General features: G+C 36.3%; 2 protein-coding genes across 7 annotated transcripts; one reads left to right on the top strand and one right to left on the bottom strand.

Annotated features, from left to right (window-relative positions):
• LOC107648697 lies at window positions 10814-13203 on the top strand. Its single transcript, XM_016352513.2, has 4 exons — window positions 10814-11188; window positions 11282-11457; window positions 12090-12288; window positions 12766-13203. The coding sequence occupies exons 1-4, from the start codon at window positions 11143-11145 to the stop codon at window positions 13014-13016; spliced, it is 672 nt and encodes a 223-aa protein (XP_016207999.1). The 5' UTR covers window positions 10814-11142; the 3' UTR covers window positions 13017-13203.
• Window positions 14215-17672, bottom strand: LOC107648698 (serine/arginine-rich splicing factor RS2Z32). Of its 6 annotated transcripts, none has more exons than XM_016352516.2 (7): window positions 17565-17672; window positions 17068-17206; window positions 16290-16329; window positions 16013-16108; window positions 15191-15378; window positions 14961-15074; window positions 14215-14796 (listed from the first exon to the last, which is right to left on the bottom strand). In XM_016352516.2, exons 2-7 carry the CDS (start codon window positions 17172-17174, stop codon window positions 14415-14417), a joined length of 927 nt encoding a protein of 308 aa, XP_016208002.1. In that variant the 5' UTR covers window positions 17175-17206; window positions 17565-17672; the 3' UTR covers window positions 14215-14414. The 6 variants fall into 6 exon arrangements, with proteins under 6 accessions (XP_016208002.1, XP_016208000.1, XP_016208004.1 ...); XM_016352514.2 differs by having other exon boundaries at window positions 14961-15077; window positions 17565-17670; XM_016352518.2 differs by having other exon boundaries at window positions 17068-17190; window positions 17565-17658.

The following is a 19109-nucleotide window of genomic DNA, read 5'->3' as shown; positions in this document are numbered from 1 at the left end:
ATGGTGAGGATATTTTTATTATTTAAAAAATTATTATTTTTAAAAGGATAATTTTAATATTAAATTAAACGTTGATGACCATTTTAAATAAAATAAAGAGTAAACACTCAATTCGGTCTTTATAATTGTAAAAATCAAACCGGATCGACCGGTTTGACTAAAAAACCGATGAACCAGATTATCAATCGGTTCGGTTCGTCTTTTGGATCGTTTAAGGATAAAAATCGACGTGAACCGATAAGAACCGACGAAAATTGGTCAAATTCGGTAAGAACTAGAGAAAATCGGTCCAATCAGTTTGATTTGATAACTTGCCAACTGGTAAGAGTAAGAACCAGAGAAAACCGGTCCAACCAGTTCGTTTTGGTAACTTGCCACTCTATGGTGCTCCATAGTAGCGCACCTCCACCCGTAATTCAATGCGACCTACGGTCCTTGGCGTGCCACTTGTCAACCTGTTAGGGTGTTTTATTTTGGAAAAGTCTAAAATGGTAGAGCCAAGGTTTGATCATAGGTCCTTTTGTTAACAATGTCTCCTAATTACCACTCTGCCACTATGTTTTCTAATATTATATATGACAAAGACTAATTATATAGTAAAACCTTGAATTAAATAATTTTATAAATATTTAATTTAATTTAAATTTTGTATTCTCTATTTTTTGAATTAATTATATTTTTAATTATTCACTATTATTAATAAAAAACCATTATTAATAGAAATATAAAACTTTAATAAAAATGTATTAATTTATTTTATCTATTTCAATGTTAGTGTTGTGATTAAAGTTATCTGTTCTGATACTAGTATGAAAATTTACTGATATTATGGATTGTTATTCTTATTGTGTCAAATTAAGATATTACTGTAGTAGTATTAACTAATTTTATGTCTATCTTGGAATTAGTTGTCTTTAAAATTTGAGACTTGATTGTTCTTAAAATATTGAAGATATGTATTTTAAATTTTTTAAAATTTTAACTATTTTATATTTTTTATTTACATAGGACCGGTTTTACCGGTTCAACCAGTAATTTATCGGTTGAACCAATAAACCAGTGAACTAGTAGTTTGACCAGTTTGATCACCGATTTGGTTCTTACAACTATGTCGGTCCCTGTCCATTTTAAAATAGGACAAAGCGACCCTTGTCAATAAATTACACCTGACCCAGCCCTTGTCCCTAACAAAAGTGAGACAAGGCAGCCCCTCCATTATAACCCCTCACCAAAGTTGACGAAAAAGTCTTATGTGGCATTCACAGGCGCTAATGTGGAGAGTTACTTAGAGTTATGTGCCACGTTGGCTTAGGAAGAATGGACAGGGATCAATTTGTCCCCTCCATTCTTCAAAAACGATATCGTTTCTGGTTCTCTATTGAAACAAAACCTAAATTGAGTGGATGATTGTACCCTAAGCCTCTTTCTACGTTCTGGTGTGCAAAATTGGAGACAAATATTAGGACAAGATGAACTTGCGAATTGGAGATGATAATTTGAGTTGCAACATGAACTCAAGTGAGAGCGTTGGGGTTCGGAAGAAGAACAGATAGTTCTCCCCAAAGTGCTATTACAGGTCTCATGCTATTTTATTCATGTCTGGGACTGAAAGCAATCCAGATAGATTATTCTTTCATTGTACTTATTTCAAGGTATGTTAGGTTTAATAATGTGTTGATTCCAGATAGGTTTACTAATGTCCAGGTTTAGTTTTGTATTCACTGATAGTTTTACAAACTTAATTCATATTGTAGATTGCGGAAGTTTATTGCTCATTCTTTGCATGGCTAGATGATTATGTTGTTTCATTTAATGAGTATGCTGGAAAGACAATGTCAAAGAGGGGTATTATTGCAAAAGCAGAATCCGTTTGAAGGACAGAGTGATGCAATAGATGACAAAGTGAAAGAGCTAGAAGATAGGTTGATTGGATTAGAAAACGAATTGAAAAAGTGTATATTAAAAATGAGTGAAAGTACATGTCTGGACTTTGGATGTAATTTTTTTTTTGCATTTCTTGGTAGGGTTGTGATTGCCTACTTGTTCAGGTTAACTTTGTAGGAAAATTGATGTTCTAACTTTAGTTGGTTGGGGTTGTTTGTAACTTGGGATGAAATCATGTATTTGAACACTGTTGAAGATAAATGAAAATGACTTCCTGTGATCTTTTTTAATAGTTTATTCTATGAATTAAATGTGCAAAAAAATTTGTGCATGAAATATTTGTAAATGCAATCTGCTGGTTGTGCAGCAATCTATAAGTTCACCTATATCCAAATAAAGCACAGAAGTTCATATATTATACTCATGCTGATATTGTACAAGTAATCCATAAGGTGTAATCCATAAGTTCATAGTTTAGACATCATTGCATGGGCAGTAACATGACCCCAAATCAAAAGACTAAAATATTTGTCTCTAAACCAAAAGACTTAAACATTTGTTCCTAAATCAAAAGACTTAAACATAGTCTTGAAGAAGCTAAATAAGTAGCCAAAAAACTAAAATAAGTAGCTAAAATACCAAAAGAACAAAACACACTTCTTTAATTCCTATATCATTATCACAGCTTTTTTGGAGGCTTGAGGCCTGGAGGCCTAAGCCTGGTGTTGGCACAAATTTCAGCAACTTTGATATAGTTGTTGAACTTGCAATAGCCATTGTCTCGGCAAATATTGTGCTCCCTGTGGTTCTTGGAGTCAGGGACGGATCTAGAGGGGGGCGAGTAGTGGCCTCGGCCCCTCCAAAATTTTAAGAAACTATATTTATTGCTAAAAATAAAATTATAAAAAAGAATTTATAATTTTTTAATATATATATATATAAACCTTTTGAAAAACCAACTCAATAATTATATGTTATGTCTAAATTGTTTTTATGAAATGAAAAAATATGATAAAAAATTAAAAAATTTATCTAAAATTCGGCCCCTCCATATTAAAATGTCTAGATCCGTCCTTGCTTGGAGTTGTTGTACCTACTACTGGCCCAGTGCCTTAATTCTGTGAGTTGTGAGGCCCAAGTTGTTGAGATTGTGAGGACTGAGATTTGAACCATAAAATTGGTCTTAGAGCTAGTATAGGCGGGGGTACATAACATGGAGCTGTAGGCCGAACAATTTGTTGCTTTTCTCTAAATATTGTAGGATTGTTGTTAGAGTTATGTGTTTTAACCTGTTACAAGTAGTGAAAATTGACAAGACAGTGTGTCAACCTAATTGATCTGCATAGAGTATTAATTCTTAAATAACCAAAATAATGAATATACTACCTTCTCAACCTGTGGTACAGATTGTGACAATGAAATTTTTTCACTCTGAGTTTGGGCTGTTGTTTCGGGTCTTGTAGACAACTTAGGTTGGAACCATAATTTCTAGCACAATTGTGCTTATTCACCAGGTCTTCACTTGATAACTATCTTCTGCATTGTTTCAAGAAGTCGGGATCAACTAAGGGCACTGCTCACCCGCACATGCTGCCCTAACCCTCTTCTTTTCATTCTTGAGATATACCACATCCTTCCCCCCGAACATAAAATAGTCCTTCAAGGCATTCTTAAAACTATCTATTGTAACGAATGTCTGTCCAACCTTAAATTCAATTTCTCCATACTCTGTCTCCTTATTGAATGCATCAAATGCAGTACTTCTTTTATCATCATCTGACACTGGACTGTTAAATGCCTCACTTACATACTCATATGGCTTCTTATAATCAGAATCTAACTCAACTCCATTTCCATCATTTATTGCTCCCACCAAATTTTTCCCTAAAGCATTTTCAAGCCCATTACCACCTCCTGTGTCAACCGCATCACCCCATCCAAAGTTACACTACCTCCTTCATTCTTTCCAGCTCTAAGAACATGTGTCCTCCTTCTCCCAGAATACTTCTTTAAAGCCTTTTTTCTGGCTGTCTTAGGAAAAAGAGTTGGACCACTCTTACTTGGACCAACATGATCATTTTTCTTATTTGGGCCAGTCTTATCTATAATTTTTGGGCCAGCCCTATCATCTTTCATCTCAGCATTTGGGTCATGAATAGCTCTTTTTCTTGCAGCACCCATCATTCTCTTCTTCTTCAACCTCTCATTCTTTCTTTGTTCCCCATTGTCTTCACTACTATCTGCATCTTCAGTTGTTTTATATCCATCACCTGAAGATTATGAGTCACTCAGAATAACATTCTCAAATTGCTCCTCATTATCCACAACTTCAGATACACTAATTGGATGATCAAAGTAGATGTGAATTTCATTAGTTTCTTTATTTCTACTCTTGTTATCCCTCATTTCATTTATCTCAACATCACCCTTTATTACATGCAAACCAGACTCAAAGTTAGGGGCCATGCTATCAAACCAATACATGGTCTTGTAAGTTGTGTGACCAAGCTTCCTTAGTAAAGCTTCCAGATCGAAGAAGTTCACCAAATCAATATCAAGAGGTGGCCATTTCTTCACTTTTTCATTAACATAATCCATTTCACTTTGTGAATTTCTCTTGAAATTTTTTTCATGATGAAAAATAGGAACTACTTTAAACTCATCCATTTACAAATATGTACATCTAATCAAATTTTACTTCAACACACTAATTATCCACCTATGACAATGATCTAAACCAATCACAAGCAACATTGTTTAGGTAACAAATTAATTAGCCAGCTTTAGAACACCATTCACAAAAAAAAAAAGGAAAAAAACACATTCAGTGAGCATTCAAACATCAACATGCAATTGGAAAAAAGAGTGAATACTGCTAAACTTTGAAACCATAAAATCTTACACCAACCTGGATTGTGACAACAGCTACCTCCACTCAACGTTGTTAATGACACCGTTAATTATGCAGTTACAGTTGTCGTTTAGGACTCTGTCAGCGGTTTTGTTAGCAACACACTCAGCACAACCGCCAGGTGTTCTGTCAAATATTTTTTGTTTTGGGTGAAGAAGAAGACAAGGGTTTGGTATTTTTGTAAATAAGGATTACGATTTGGGGGTTACATATGATCTCATTAGGTTTCGTTTGAATAAAGAATCAGAAACAACGTCGTTTTTTAAGAATGAAGGGGGACAAATCGACCCCTGTCCATTCTCTCTAAGTCAATGTGGCACTTAACTTTGAGTAACCCTTTACATCAGCACTGGTGAATGTTATATAAGACTTTTCCGTCAATTTTGGTGAGGAATTATAATAGAAGGGCCGCTTTATTTCATTTTTATAGGAACGAGGATCGGATCAAGTGTAATTTATGGGATCGCCTTATCCTATTTTAAAATGGGCAAGAACCGAATTGGATATTTACCCTAAAATAAAATATTAGAGACGATTTTGTTGTGACATGGATAGATAAGGATGATGGATGCCCATTTATGAGAAGCACATTTTCCTTATGCTGAAGGAAATAAATTCTTAGAATGAAGAAGTTTGAAACGTAAACTTTATGTGCCTATAAATACATGTACTGAGGCAAAAGGAATATACACAGTAATAATAAAATCCTCTCTCTTTCTTTATATTACTAAAAACATCTTTCTCTCTCTTTATTCTCTATGAATAGTTTCTCTCTCTCTCTTTCTTTTGTTACTAATTATAAATATATGAATAATTTCTATTGAGCTAATTATATTAATATTAGAGTCTTCTATTTACACATCTTATATTTAGTATACCTTTAATTTATTTTACAACACGTTATCAGCACGAAGCTCTAACGAAATTTGAGGAAGACTTCAGGTAACAAATTTTTATTATGCGAATCTCTTTCATCTTGAATAATGCTTTTGATATATTTGAAAATAATTATTTATCATGGATACTAGATGTTAAAATCTATCTTGATTCAATGGATCTTGGAGATACCATTAAGGCTGAAAATAATATATCCCAGAAGGATATAGCCAAAGCCATAATTTTCTTTCGTCGTCATCTTGACGTATGATTGAAAAATGAATATCCCACATTAAAAGATCCTGCAGATCTGTGGAAAGACCTTGAAGAAAGGTACAATCATGTGATACTTCCTCAAACCCGATATGTTAGAGAAAACTTTCTCAACCTTCCATGCCTCGAATGTGCTCCTGCAGTAGCAATCGAGAAAAATAATTTAAAAATATTTTGAGCTAATTTTTTACTTTCTTGTTACTGAACGCAACAACGAGTTGCTCTTAAGAAATCATGAAGCGCGCCCAGTTGGCGCTGCCCCATTTTCTGAAGCAAATGCGGCAACTTATAACTCCAGAAGAGGTAAATGGCAAGATTTTGATAACAAGAAAAGTTATGGAAGGAAAAGAAATTATGTTCATAAGAAAGGATCTCACCAGAAGTGGGATAAAGAAAGAAACAATGGGCAAAGTAAATCAATTGAGGATAAATGCTTCTGTTGTGGTGGAAAGGGCCATTGGTCACGTACCTGTCGTACCCCAAGGCACCTAGTTGATCTTTATCAAGTATCCTTGAAAAAGGATGACAAAGGAAAGGAAACAAATTTGTTTCAAATTATGAAAATTCCACCATTCATTATGATGTATCTAATTTCTTTGAGGATCCTGAAGGAAATATTGGCTATTTGATCAATGATGGAATAGTTTGATATATGTATGTGTTTGTTAAGTATTCATGTGAATAATTTTACTGTGCATGTACTTCTACTCATTTTGTTATTATTATCATTTGTTTTTAAAGAAAAATGGCAAGGACATATTCTGAAGATATTTGCCTTGCGGATAGTGCGAGTTCACACACTATTCTTAAAAGTAATATATATTTTACCTATCTTGTGCCAAAAGATGAATATGTTAATACTATTATTGGCTTGGGTAATGTGATAGAAGGCTCCGAAAGAGCTATAATTTTGTTTTCTGGAGGAACAAAATTTATAATAAATAATGCACTATTATCTACCAAGTCCCTGAGGAACTTGTTGAGTTTCAAAGATATTCGCCGAAATGGATATCATGTTGAGACAATGAATGAGGGAAATCATGAGTATTTATGTATCACAACTCATGATTCAAATAAGAAGGTTATATTAGAAAAGTTACCCTCACTTTCATCTGGATTGTATTATACCAAGATTAGTGCAATTGAATCACATGCCATTGTAAACCAGAAGTTTACTAGCCCAAATGAATTCATAACTTGGCATGATAGATTGGGTCATCCGGGAACAACCATGATGAGGAGAATTATTGAAAACTCTCATGGACATTCACTAAAGAATCAAAAGATTCTTAAATCTAGTGAATTTTGTTGTGTTGCATGTTCTCAAGGGAAGTTAATTTTAAGGCCATCACCAATAAAGATTAGATTTGAGTCCCCTGAATTCCTAGAAAGGATTCAAGGTGATATATGTGGACCTATTCATCCACCATATGGATCTTTTAGATATTTTATGGTCCTGATAGACGAATCTTCGAGATGGTCACATGTGTGCTTATTATCTTCTCACAACCTGGCGTTTGCGAGATTACTGTCTCAAATTATTCAATTAAAAGCACAATTTTCAGAAAATCCAATCAAAGCAATTCATCTTGATAATGCTAGTGAATTTACTTCCCAAGCTTTTGATGCTTATTGTATGGCTAATGGAATAAGTGTTGAATATCCAGTAGCTTATGTTCACACACAAAATGGGTTAGCTGAATCACTTATTAAACGCATCCAATTAATTGCTAGACCCTTACTTATGAGAACAAATCTCCCAACCTTGGTTTGGGGGCATGCTATTTTACATGCCGCAGCACTTATTCGTTTGAGGCCAACGAGTTACCATCAGTTCTCTCCTATGCAATTAGCATTTGGCCAGCAGCCAAATATTTTCCATTTAAGAATATTTGGGTGTGCGATATATGTTCCCATTGCACCACCTAATCGCATCAAAATGGGACTCCAAAGAAATTTGGGGATATATGTTGGATATGATTCTCCCTCTATAGTGAGGTATCTTGAGATACAAACTGGAGATGTATTTAAAGCCCGGTTTGCGGATTGTCATTTTGATGAATCAAAATTTCCAACATTAGGGGGAGAGAATAAGCTTCCTGAAAAGGAACTTAATTGGAATGCATCATCGCTGATGCATTTAGATCCTCAATCAGGGCAATGTGAACTAGAAGTTCAAAAGATTATACATTTGCAAAGAATAGCAAATGAATTGCCTGATGCATTTTCCGATACAAAGAGGATAACCAAATCTTATATACCAGCGAAAAATGCCCCAATTCGAATTGATGTCCCAGTAGGACAAGTAGCCACTGAAGCAAATTCACGCCAGAAGCGTGGCAGGGCGGAAAATGTCCCAATTCGAATTGATGTCCCAGTAGGACAAGTAGCCACTGAAGAAAATTCACGCCAAAAGCGTGGCAGGCCTGTCGGTTTCAAAGACAAAAATCTTCGAAAAAGAAAAAAGGTAAATACGATTCCTGTTGAAAAAGACATAGTAGAGACACCTGCAGTTGTCCAAAATTCTGATATAATGTTAACGCCAAAAGATGTTCAGGTACCTGAAAATTGTGAAAATGACGAGATCTCGATAAATTATGTCTTTACAGGAGAGAAATGGGACCGAAATAAGATAATTGTCAATGAAATATTTGCATATAATGTGGCATTCAATATCATGCATGAATGTAAGGATCTTGAGCCAATATCGGTCGAAGAATGTCGACAAAGGAATGATTGGTCAAAGTGGAAAGAAGCCATGAAGGCTGAGTTAGACTCACTTGCAAAACGTGAAGTCTTTGGAACTATAGTCCGTACACCAGAAGATGTAAAACCTGTTGGATACAGGTGGGTATTTGTGAGAAAATGAAATTAGAAAAATGAAGTTGTGCGTTATAAAGCCCGACTTATGGCACAAGGTTTTTCACAAAGGCCCGGTATAGATTATGAAGAAACGTATTCCCCTGTAGTGGATGCGATAACATTGCGTTATTTGGTCAGTTTATCTGCATATTATAAACTGCATATGCATTTAATGGATGTGGTAACAGCCTATTTATACGGCTCATTAGATCGGGATATCTATATGAAAGTCCCTAAAGGACTAAAGATATCTAAACCATCCAATGAATATTCACAAGGGTTATACTCAGTCAAATTGCAAAGATCTTTATATGGTCTAAAGCAATCTAGACGAATGTGGTATAATCGTCTTACTGAATGTTTGGCCAAAAACGGATTGAAGAATGATGATATATGTCCGTGTGTTTTCATAAAGAAAACTGCATCTGGATTTATTATAATTGCTGTGTATGTTGATGATTTAAATATCATTGGGACTCGTGAAGAGATTCCAACAATTATAAAAACTCTAAAAGAAGAGTTTGAGATGAAAGATCTTGGAAGGACTAAATTTTGTCTCGGGTTGCAGATCGAGCATATAAAAAATGGGATCTTTATTCATCAAACAACATACACAAAGAAGATTTTAAAAAGATTTTATATGGATAAGTCACATCCATTAAGTACCCCAATGATCGTAAGATCTTTGGATGTGAAAAAGAATCAATTCCGTCCTAAAGAAGAAAATGAAGATATTCTTGGTCCAGAAGTACCATATCTTAGTGCCATTGGAGTGCTAATGTATCTTGCTAATAATACACGATCCGATATATCATTTGCTGTGAACCTACTAGCAAGATATAGTTCCTCTCCAACCAGAAGACATTGGAGTGGAATCAAACAAATATTTCGATATCTTCATGGAACGGTTGATATGGGATTGTTTTATCCCTATGGATCCAAGTCACAATTAGTTGGCTATGCAGATGCTGGATACTTGTCTGATCCACATAAAGGGAGATCTCAAACAGGATACCTGTTCACATATGGTGGAACAGCTATATCATGAAGATCTACGAAACAGACGATAGCAGCAACCTCCTCTAATCATGTTGAAATACTAGCAAAGTAGCAATTCATGAAGTTAGGCGCGAGTGTTTTTGGCTGAGGAGCCTGGTTCAATATATTCTGTCATCATGTGGATTGATTGACCATAACATAGCTCCAACTGTCCTGTTTGAAGATAATACAACATGTATTGCTCAACTTAAAGGCGGATATATCAAATGTGATAGAACAAAACATATTTCTCCCAAATTCTTCTTCACTCATGATCTTCAAAATCAAGGGACAATTGATGTCTAGCAGATCCGCTCAAGTGACAATCTTGCAAATTTGTTTACAAAGTCACTCCCAAAATCCTCCTTTGAAAGATTGGTACATGAGATTGGAATGCGCCGATTTCGAGACATTAAATGATGTCGGCAAGAGGAGGAGACTGTACTCTTTTTTCCTTGGTCAGATTTTTTTTCTCATTGGGTTTTTCTTGACAAGGTTTTTAATGAGGCAGCCCCCATCACAAAGGATATTGTACTATTTTTCTTTCACTAAGGTTTTTTCCCCACTGGATTTTTCTTTAGTAAGGTTTTAACGAGGCAATAATCCTAAATGGTCATCCAAGAGAGAGTGTTGTGACATGGATAGATAAGGATGATGGATGCCCATTTATGAGAAGCACATTTTCCCTATGCAGAAGGAAATAAATTCTTAGAATGAAGAAGTTTGAAACGTAAACTTTATGTGCCTATAAATATATTTACTGAGGCAAAAGGAATATACACAGCAATAATAAAATTCTCTCTCTTTCTTTATATTACTAAAAATATCTTTCTCTTTCCTTATTCTCTATGAATAGTTTCTCTCTCTCTCTTTCTTTTGTTACTAATTATAAATATATGAATAATTTCTATTAAGCTAATTATATTAATATTAGAGTCTTCTATTTACACATCTTATATTTAGTATACCTTTAATTTATTTTACAACAGATTTCGATTTTAAGGTAAATCCGATGTCTTAACCCAATTATAAGAGTGTAATCTTACCGCATCAAAATGCAGCACGTCACATCTGATAACCGGAATCAGATTCCGATACAGATGCCATGCTAAGCTTGCTTCCATTCATTCCTCCCTCCAATTCCAATCCAATCTCCCTTTCCGTCTTTCCTTTCTGCAAATTCATTCCTCCCATTTCCTTCTCAAAACGCCGCCTTTTTCTTGATCCAACACCCTAAACCAAATCCCTAACTCCTTCATTCATTTGTGCACACCAAGTTTGGCGCTTTTTTCCTTGTGATGTCGGTTTCTCACCTCCTTGTATTCTTCTTCGCCTATTTTCCAGGTCTATTTCTGAGCTGTGAAATTCTGCCTTTTTATCTATCTATGTAATTTGGAATACGAAAAAGTTTTAAACTTAAATACTGGGGTTGCGCAGGATTGGTTTTTTCTGCGGTTGTGACGCTGAGTTCCATTGAGATATTCACAACGCATGAGTGGCTGAAATTCACCCCAACTGTGTATTTCAAATGCAACGGAGAGAACAAGACTGTGTTGCCTGATGTCAAGAAAAAGAATGTCATCTATGTCTTCAGGGGTGAAGAGTCTTGGCAGGTTCCTCATGCCAAACTGTTTCTGTGTTGTTTGTGACTTGTGACATTTAAATTTCAAGTACTATTGTTATGGCCATGTTTGGAAGTTTTTGAATCCATGCCTATCATTATCAAGGAACTATTACTCTATCACTATTACTATTCAGTTCTCCAAGCTTGAACTCTGAATAGTTTGCTTAGTAAAAGCAAGCTTTGTGTGTGTTTGGATTACCTCTTTCTATATTAATTTTTACTCAGAAGTGTGTTTAGTATGATGTGATTTATGGATGGAAACTTATAAGTTTGACAAAATGCATAGTATTTTGATCATGTAGACTAAATTTCGTTTACTTCTAAAATTACTAAAATATTGAAATGGATCAACTTTTTCTGAAACGTTCATGAACCATCTTTTCAATATGATTCCGGTTCACTATAAAAACAACACATGGTTTCTTTGACTCCAACCTTGGTTTGGAATCCAGAGAATGGTATGAAAATGTTAATGTTAATGTGAAATGTTGCCAAACAACAACCACCAACTTGATTTTGTTTGTCAACATGGTTAGAATGCAAATCCAAACACATCATTGGCGTTGTTGTTGAAAGCCTTGATTTTGAAGCTACTACTGAATCTCTCATTGTGCTTTGCAGCCATTGACTAATTTTTCGAGCAAAAAATGCAAGCGATGCGGACTGTATGAGGAAGACAAAATTCTTGCAGATGATGTGTTTGATGAGTGGGAGCTTTGTCCTTCCGATTTCACTGCCCCTCTTGGCAAATATGAGTATATCAGTGATAAAGAGTTTAATGCTAGCCTTTTGTGCCCGGATTGCTTACCTTTGTCTGGCAGTGAGTGTCTTGCTCTTAAAATTCCTTTTACTGCAATCATACTATTTTTGCCTTCTAGATAACATAGTTGAAAATATATTTATGCTACTATTGAAATTGTGTGGTTGCACTGGTGATGCATTTTGATATCAATGGATTTATGTTGAAACAAGGCAAATATTAATCATCTATTGTACCTCATGTTCTGAGATTCTCAGCATAGATTTCCAGGAAGCTTAAATTAATCATATCTGTATAGTACATGACATAATTTAAGAGGCAGTATATAAAATCGTATCTATCATAATCTTCAAGCTTCTGTGTGACCTAGTCAATCTATTGGAACTACTGGACTTGCTCAAATTTGATTTCTCATTTCTTCCACTTGCATGTATTTCTGATATTGTTCAAATTATTTTCCCTTATGTATGCACCTATTCATACAAATTTCTGCAACTTAACATGTTACTGAAAAAACAATTGTGGTCCTTTGGCTAGTTTCTACTGCCTCTCCACCTGTCGCGAATGATGAAAATTTGCAAAAAGAAAAGCCTGCGAGACAAAGAAAGAATGTAGCAGTTATTGTAGTAGTAAGTGTTTTGGGCTCGGCCATACTGATTGTCGCAGCAGTGGGTGCATTCAAGTTCTGGCAAAAGAGGAAGAGGGAGCAAGATCAAGCTCGGTTCTTGAAATTATTTGAAGAAGGAGATGACATTGAGGATGAGCTCCACCTCGATCATATCATATGATATCGAGCAAAATCTCTCCTGTACAGTAGGTTTTTCCTCTCACAATTTTGTTTATGAAGATAAGATGACAAGAGGTTTTATGGTTTCAACTGGAAAGCATTATGTTATTGTTCATATTCTCCTGTACATAATTAATACCATAGGGCTTCTTAGCTACTCCATTATCAAGTAAAGCTACGTTTTTTTTAAAAAAATTTATTCTTCCAATTTCGAGTTCCGAGACACGTTTGCTTACACCATGCGTCAAACGGCTTGATTTTCCACACTCGTGCTTCTGCGTACGCTGCACTGAACCTCCAATCAGTCAATCACCATGCCAACATGGTACCTCGTTGCCTTAGGGGGATTTGGACTACTTAGCAAATTCTCCTAGGGAAGTTATATGATAAATTAATGTGGTGAGCTTTGAAATTTAAACTTGGATGTATGCCTAAACAATAACCACATTTTCAGCACCATACAGATGTAGTCAATAACATGTGGACATGATGAAATCTGCTACACAACTTTAATAGAGATCGTATCTCTGGCAGTCTTGCACAATGGTCCATTCCTCCGCTTATTCTTTTTTCAATGGTATAGAAGAAAAGAAATCCATTGCCTCCGATTCATTGTTTAGTTGCAGTGTTCTCCAAAAATCGGACTTACATTTATGTTGTTTAACTTTCTTAAAAAGAATTATAAATCGGACCGTTCGATTTATGTTTTTAAAAATTAAAAAAAAATTGAAAGTCCAAATTAAACCCTCTAATTTATAACTTATTTTTCCTTTCTAAACAAATTAAACCGCCTAATTTGATTGATTAATATTAATTAAAACACCCAAACTTCCAACAGCAGCGTATTACACATATTTAATCAATATAAAAAAAAACTTAGCCCCATTCCTCATCCCTCACTTTTGGTATCCGGTGTCTAATCAAGGGATGTAAGAGGATGCAACGCACTTAAATATACTTGCTGCATCTTATCAATTCCAAATAATAAAATGTTTGCCGTACCAGCGTTGATTAGCCCTGTTTTCATGCTCGTTCCATATTTCCGGTGTAAAACGCTTACAACCATCTGATTTTTAACCAATTGCAATTGAGGGCTCTGTGTGCTCATGACGGACATGGTTTTTTACTCTCATAATACCAACTTGATTTATCAACTACATTACAAAAGGAAAATATTGCACATAATAGCAAGCCACATAATGCAACCAAGAATAATATGGGAAACAGCACGCATAAAGATGTTCTAAATACAAATATATAAATTTAAAACATTACAAGTTTCTTCAGGGAGGAGTATATAATAATTATGGTAAATGTCACAGTTCACGACAGAGTGCAGATGATAATAAAAGCATACAAATTCTAGGGCAGAGTCTGTTATCTTCTCAGAAGTGACATTTCAAGGGGACTCACTGCCTCTTGGTAGATTACGCTGGTTGTCTTCTTCGTCATCAATGGGGCTTCTGTCATCATCTCTGGGACTAGGACTGCGGCTGCGACCATTAGCCTTTGGGCTGTCATCCCCTGCTGGACTAGCGGGGCTTCTGCTCTTTGCTCTGGGGCCATCACTGTAATCAGATCCATCTTGCTGTGTAACCATCCTCTCATTGCCAGGAGATGCATCACCTCTCTTCTGTGGACTCCCTTCATCAGGTGATGGACTATGCTTCCTTGCCTTCGAGGGCTGAGGGCTACCTTTGGGTTCAGGGCTTCTAGAGCGTGGGCTCTCTGATCTATCACGAACTGGGCTTCGATCCCCCCTAACTGGGGATCTTGATCGACTGGAGAAGATTAAAAAGAGGGCAAGCATATCAGCTTAAGAGAGTTGAATTGATAGTAAGAAATATACCTCTCACAACAATAGATAATTACATCTACAGAACACACGGAGGCAACATTGCAACAGAACCAAACATAAAGCAATTAGGGACTATAAGGTTCCTACCTGTAACTACGTTCTGGGGTGTAACTCCTGTCCCTGCTTCTGCCACGACGAGGAGAGCGTGACCTGACTGGGGAACGTGACCTGACAGGAGAGCGGGAATAACTACGCCCACGTCTACTGCACAAACAAGTCAATATCACAGCATCAGTTTAACACTCAGATTCCATTGGAAATCAACCACCATTTTTAGGCAAATGAGCAATTCAGTGTTAGCTTCAAAATTATGATACCTCAGCTTTTTGGGACTGTTCTTGCAGTTTTTTTCTATATGACCCCTCTCCCCACATCGATAACACTTGTTCTTCCAGTCTCCAGCTTTGCAATCTCGGGCCCAGTGGCCATCAATACCACAGTTAAAGCAACGCCCAGTTCCAGGAGGAGGACCACGACCCAAATATTCACGGGAACCGCGAGGAACCTGATTAATTAGAAAAATGGGGGAAGTTAAAATAAAATTAACGTGCAACTAAAAGCTGACAAAATTGGCTGACAAGCAAAATGCAATAGCTATAGTATCAGAAAACCAGGATCCAATATCAATTGGCTACATTGTAATAAGAATTTATGTGACAGTTGGTAGTTAATAGAGCAATGAATACCAACTACACCTGAAGAGTGTCATTTAAAACTGTATTTCATACAGATGCTATAAGATATAGGTTGGTTGAATGAAAGCTAAGGGAGCCGAAAGAACAAAGCCAACATTGCAACAACAAAATAATAGATAAGTCTTCAATGATTAGTCAGTGGATCAATCCTATAATGAGAGAATAGGACTAGTCAGAGGTGATATATAGAAAAAGTAACTGGAAAAAGAAGAAATTGGGAATTCTACAAGTGAAAACTGAGGGGCTACACCAAATTACATTATAATATTAGAAAATGACTCTGTAAAATAGGCCAATAAGATTTTAATAACACTATAGGTCAGCAAATATATTCAGATTAAGTAATCCAACATTCCAGAGCAAATATCATCTTGAAGCTAATTAAAAATGTAATAGAATTGAGAATATACACACAGAATAATTTCATAGGGAGATAACTCATACCCCTTTCGCAAATTCCACAATAATACGACTTCCATCAACATCACGACCATCCAAGTTGTATCTTGCATCATCAGCATCTCTAGGATCGCTGAATTCCTGCACAAAGATGTGGGAACAAGCAAGGAAAGTAACAAGAAGGCTTACCATCACATAGAAGTGAATATCCTCCAAGAAAATGCTAGAAGCAACCTTTGAGGCTTGAGCCAAGTCATGAGGAGAAAAACAAACAAAGTTTACAAAATAAAGTAATTGAGACAAAGAAAGGGCGGCAACTTACAACAAAGGCGTAATCATGCTTCATATCCACATCTCGAACTCTGCGGAAATGGTTTCCAGAAACAGTAAGGCCATCATTACTTAACTACTGCAAGAGTATGATACTTCGCCCCTCAAAAGACGAACTAAACACCAGTTTGTGATTCTTGCCATTTCCATTAAAACACGCAATAACATTACAGAAAGAATCGCCACAGTCAACACTCGGCAGGAATTTCCACCAATTCCACCAAGGCCACCCTCCCACCACAGACCTCCAGGTTTAGGCAAAACCCCAGAAACCTTCAACAAGATCATTCAAGTTAAAACATGACACCTAGGGGATAATGGTTCCCACGTATAAGATGACGAATAACCAACATAAATCTAAACACAACAAATCCCGGGGAACACCTGCATGACATCCCTAACTTTCAGCAAAACACAGGGACGACGCTCACACACTAACTAAGCCCTCTTGCCAATTCACAAAGATAGATGAACCAAGACATGAACATCAGTTTTCCACACATAAATTGACACAAATTAATCGCGAAGACAATAAAATGGGGTAAAAACCAGAAAAGGTCCCATCCACTCTCACAGAGAAAAGGGACCCATATAAACACTGCCATTCAATACAAGGAGATGACAGTACAATCAAACATGGGAGACCTATGGCAACAAACAAATCAGAGTAGATCTGCCTGCAAATTACTGCTTAACAATACAGTACAACAAATTCCTTAAAACGTTTCGTTTTGTTGATTAGTTATAGGGATGATAGGGGGAGTAATTACCTTCCATATCTGCTGAAAACTCGCTCCAGATCACGGGAACGCGTCCTTGAAGCCAAGCGACCAACATAGAGGCGTGTGTTGCCGTATTTATCTTCATAGCGAGGCATTCTTGATTCGTTATAGCTGTAAAAAAACAAAACTGAAACTGCAACATCAATTGAGGAAGAGACCCCCTTCCCAATTTCAAGAAAGAAAGCAAACTATCCAAAATCTAAAAAAACAAATCTTTTTAAGATCGGAATGATCCATTAATTCCGAAAATACAAATACAAACACAAATCTGCTTCGTTCCGGTAATGGATGGCCGGAAACCCTATCAGGTCCAATTCAACTTCAACACCAAATTCGATGAATTCTTAATTGTAACGATAAAATTGATCATAATAACATCAAAGAGCGCACATAAATTGATGAAGCGAAGCAAGATTTACAGATTAGCGAGTTAAAGAACACAAAAACCGGAAATCGAAAGGCAAGCCGAAGAGGGAGAGGGTTACCTCCGAGGAAGAAAGAAAACCTAACCCTCTCAAAGTGGATCGGCTTCACCCCTTGTCTAACTATTTATACAAAAATCTGTGCCTATTTTTATCTTTTTTTTTTTTTTTTTCGTAATATCAGTTTTTAAAATAAAATTAAAAACGGCGGAGTTGGGCCAGTAATGTCTTTAAGAATTTAGATGGATTCGGCCCTGAATATTTAGAATCAACCAGCTGATGTCTGAAAGCCCATTAAAACCCAGTCCAAAAAAAAGCCCATTAAAAAATGATTCTTAAATTTTGTCAAACATTTTGTCCCTAATATATTTTATAATTTTTACAGTGGACGTACAAAATTAACTATCAAATTCACTATTGATATAAAATATATATTAAAATATAAAATATACAATAAAAATAAATCAAACAACACATATTTATACATAAATACATGTAGTTGATTTTTAAAATACATATAGTATTTTTAGGGTTAAGTACGATTTTGGTTCCTAAAGTAGGGATTGAAAATTTTTTTCGTCCTCAACCTTTTTTTGCTACAAAATGGTCCCAAAGGTTTAACTTAGTTTTAAAATCGTCCTTCGGACGAAAATGCCATTCTCCCTTCTTCCCCAAAATTAACTAACGTATAGAACCAGAAGCTGCAGCTGAACCAGACATTGGAGCAGAAGCAAAAGCAACACCAATAAAACAAACAACCAGAAGCACAACAACAACAACAACAACAACAATTGGATAATGGAATCAGTAGAATGACAACAACAAAAGCAAGAACCCAGAAGATAATGAAATCAGAAGAATAACAACAACAAAAACCCAAAAGAAGAGAAGAAGAAGAACCTAAAAACATCATCATCAGAAGAAATACTAGAAAATCATCATCATCATCGTCAAGAATCAAGAAAAACAAGAACCCAGATGCAGAACTCAGAACTCAGAAAACAAAAAAATCATCATCATCGTCTTCAAAACTCAGAATAACAAAACTCAGAACTAAATTCTTCCTCTTTTATTAACAAAACTCAAATGCAATTACTATAATCAGAAGCAGTATCACCAATAATAAAATAACAACAACAACAATTGTGAAGGGTGAATCAACAATAGCAACAACAAAAGTAAAAATAGAAGCAGAAGTAGAAGCAGAAGGCAGAAAGTAGAAGCAGAAAAGCAGAAGCAACAACAGGGCTTGATGGCGACGGGACCTCACTCCAGCGGTGGCGACGGGACAGAGCTAGATGGCGACCAACGACGGCGGTTCGCGACGAGGATGACGGCAGGGCGTGGCTGGACGCGGTCTTCATCAGCGCCTCCGTGCTTCTCTTCTCTTCTTCTCCGCTTTTCTTTCTCTCTTCCTCTACTCGCAGTGACGCGAATCCAAGCCAGCGGTGACGCCAGCGAACTGCAGTTGGTGACACCATTAGTGTAGGGAGCAGTGGCGGATCACAGGCGGCAGAACGGCGGTGCGGTGGTGTGGCATTATGGCAGTGCGGTGGTGCAACTTCCCTTCCCCCTTCTTCCCTTCCCTCCCCCCCCCCCCCGTTTCTC

Source organism: Arachis ipaensis, chromosome B06, assembly GCF_000816755.2.
Source record: "Arachis ipaensis cultivar K30076 chromosome B06, Araip1.1, whole genome shotgun sequence".
NCBI lineage: Eukaryota > Viridiplantae > Streptophyta > Magnoliopsida > Fabales > Fabaceae > Arachis > Arachis ipaensis.
This window is presented reverse-complemented; position numbering and strand designations above follow the sequence as displayed.

Coding starts and splice junctions, on each gene's coding strand:
- LOC107648697 (XM_016352513.2), top strand. CDS start 11,143: ATGTCGGTTTCTCACCTCCTTGTATTCTTCTTCGCCTATTTTCCAG. Junction 11,189..11,281: donor CTTCTTCGCCTATTTTCCAG/GTCTATTTCTGA, acceptor GGGGTTGCGCAG/GATTGGTTTTTTCTGCGGTT. Junction 11,458..12,089: donor GGGGTGAAGAGTCTTGGCAG/GTTCCTCATGCC, acceptor TGTGCTTTGCAG/CCATTGACTAATTTTTCGAG.
- LOC107648698 (XM_016352514.2), bottom strand. CDS start 17,174: ATGCCTCGCTATGAAGATAAATACGGCAACACACGCCTCTATGTTGGT. Junction 16,109..16,289: donor AGCATGATTACGCCTTTGTT/GTAAGTTGCCGC, acceptor ATCTTTGTGCAG/GAATTCAGCGATCCTAGAGA. Junction 15,078..15,190: donor AACAGTCCCAAAAAGCTGAG/GTATCATAATTT, acceptor TTGTTTGTGCAG/TAGACGTGGGCGTAGTTATT.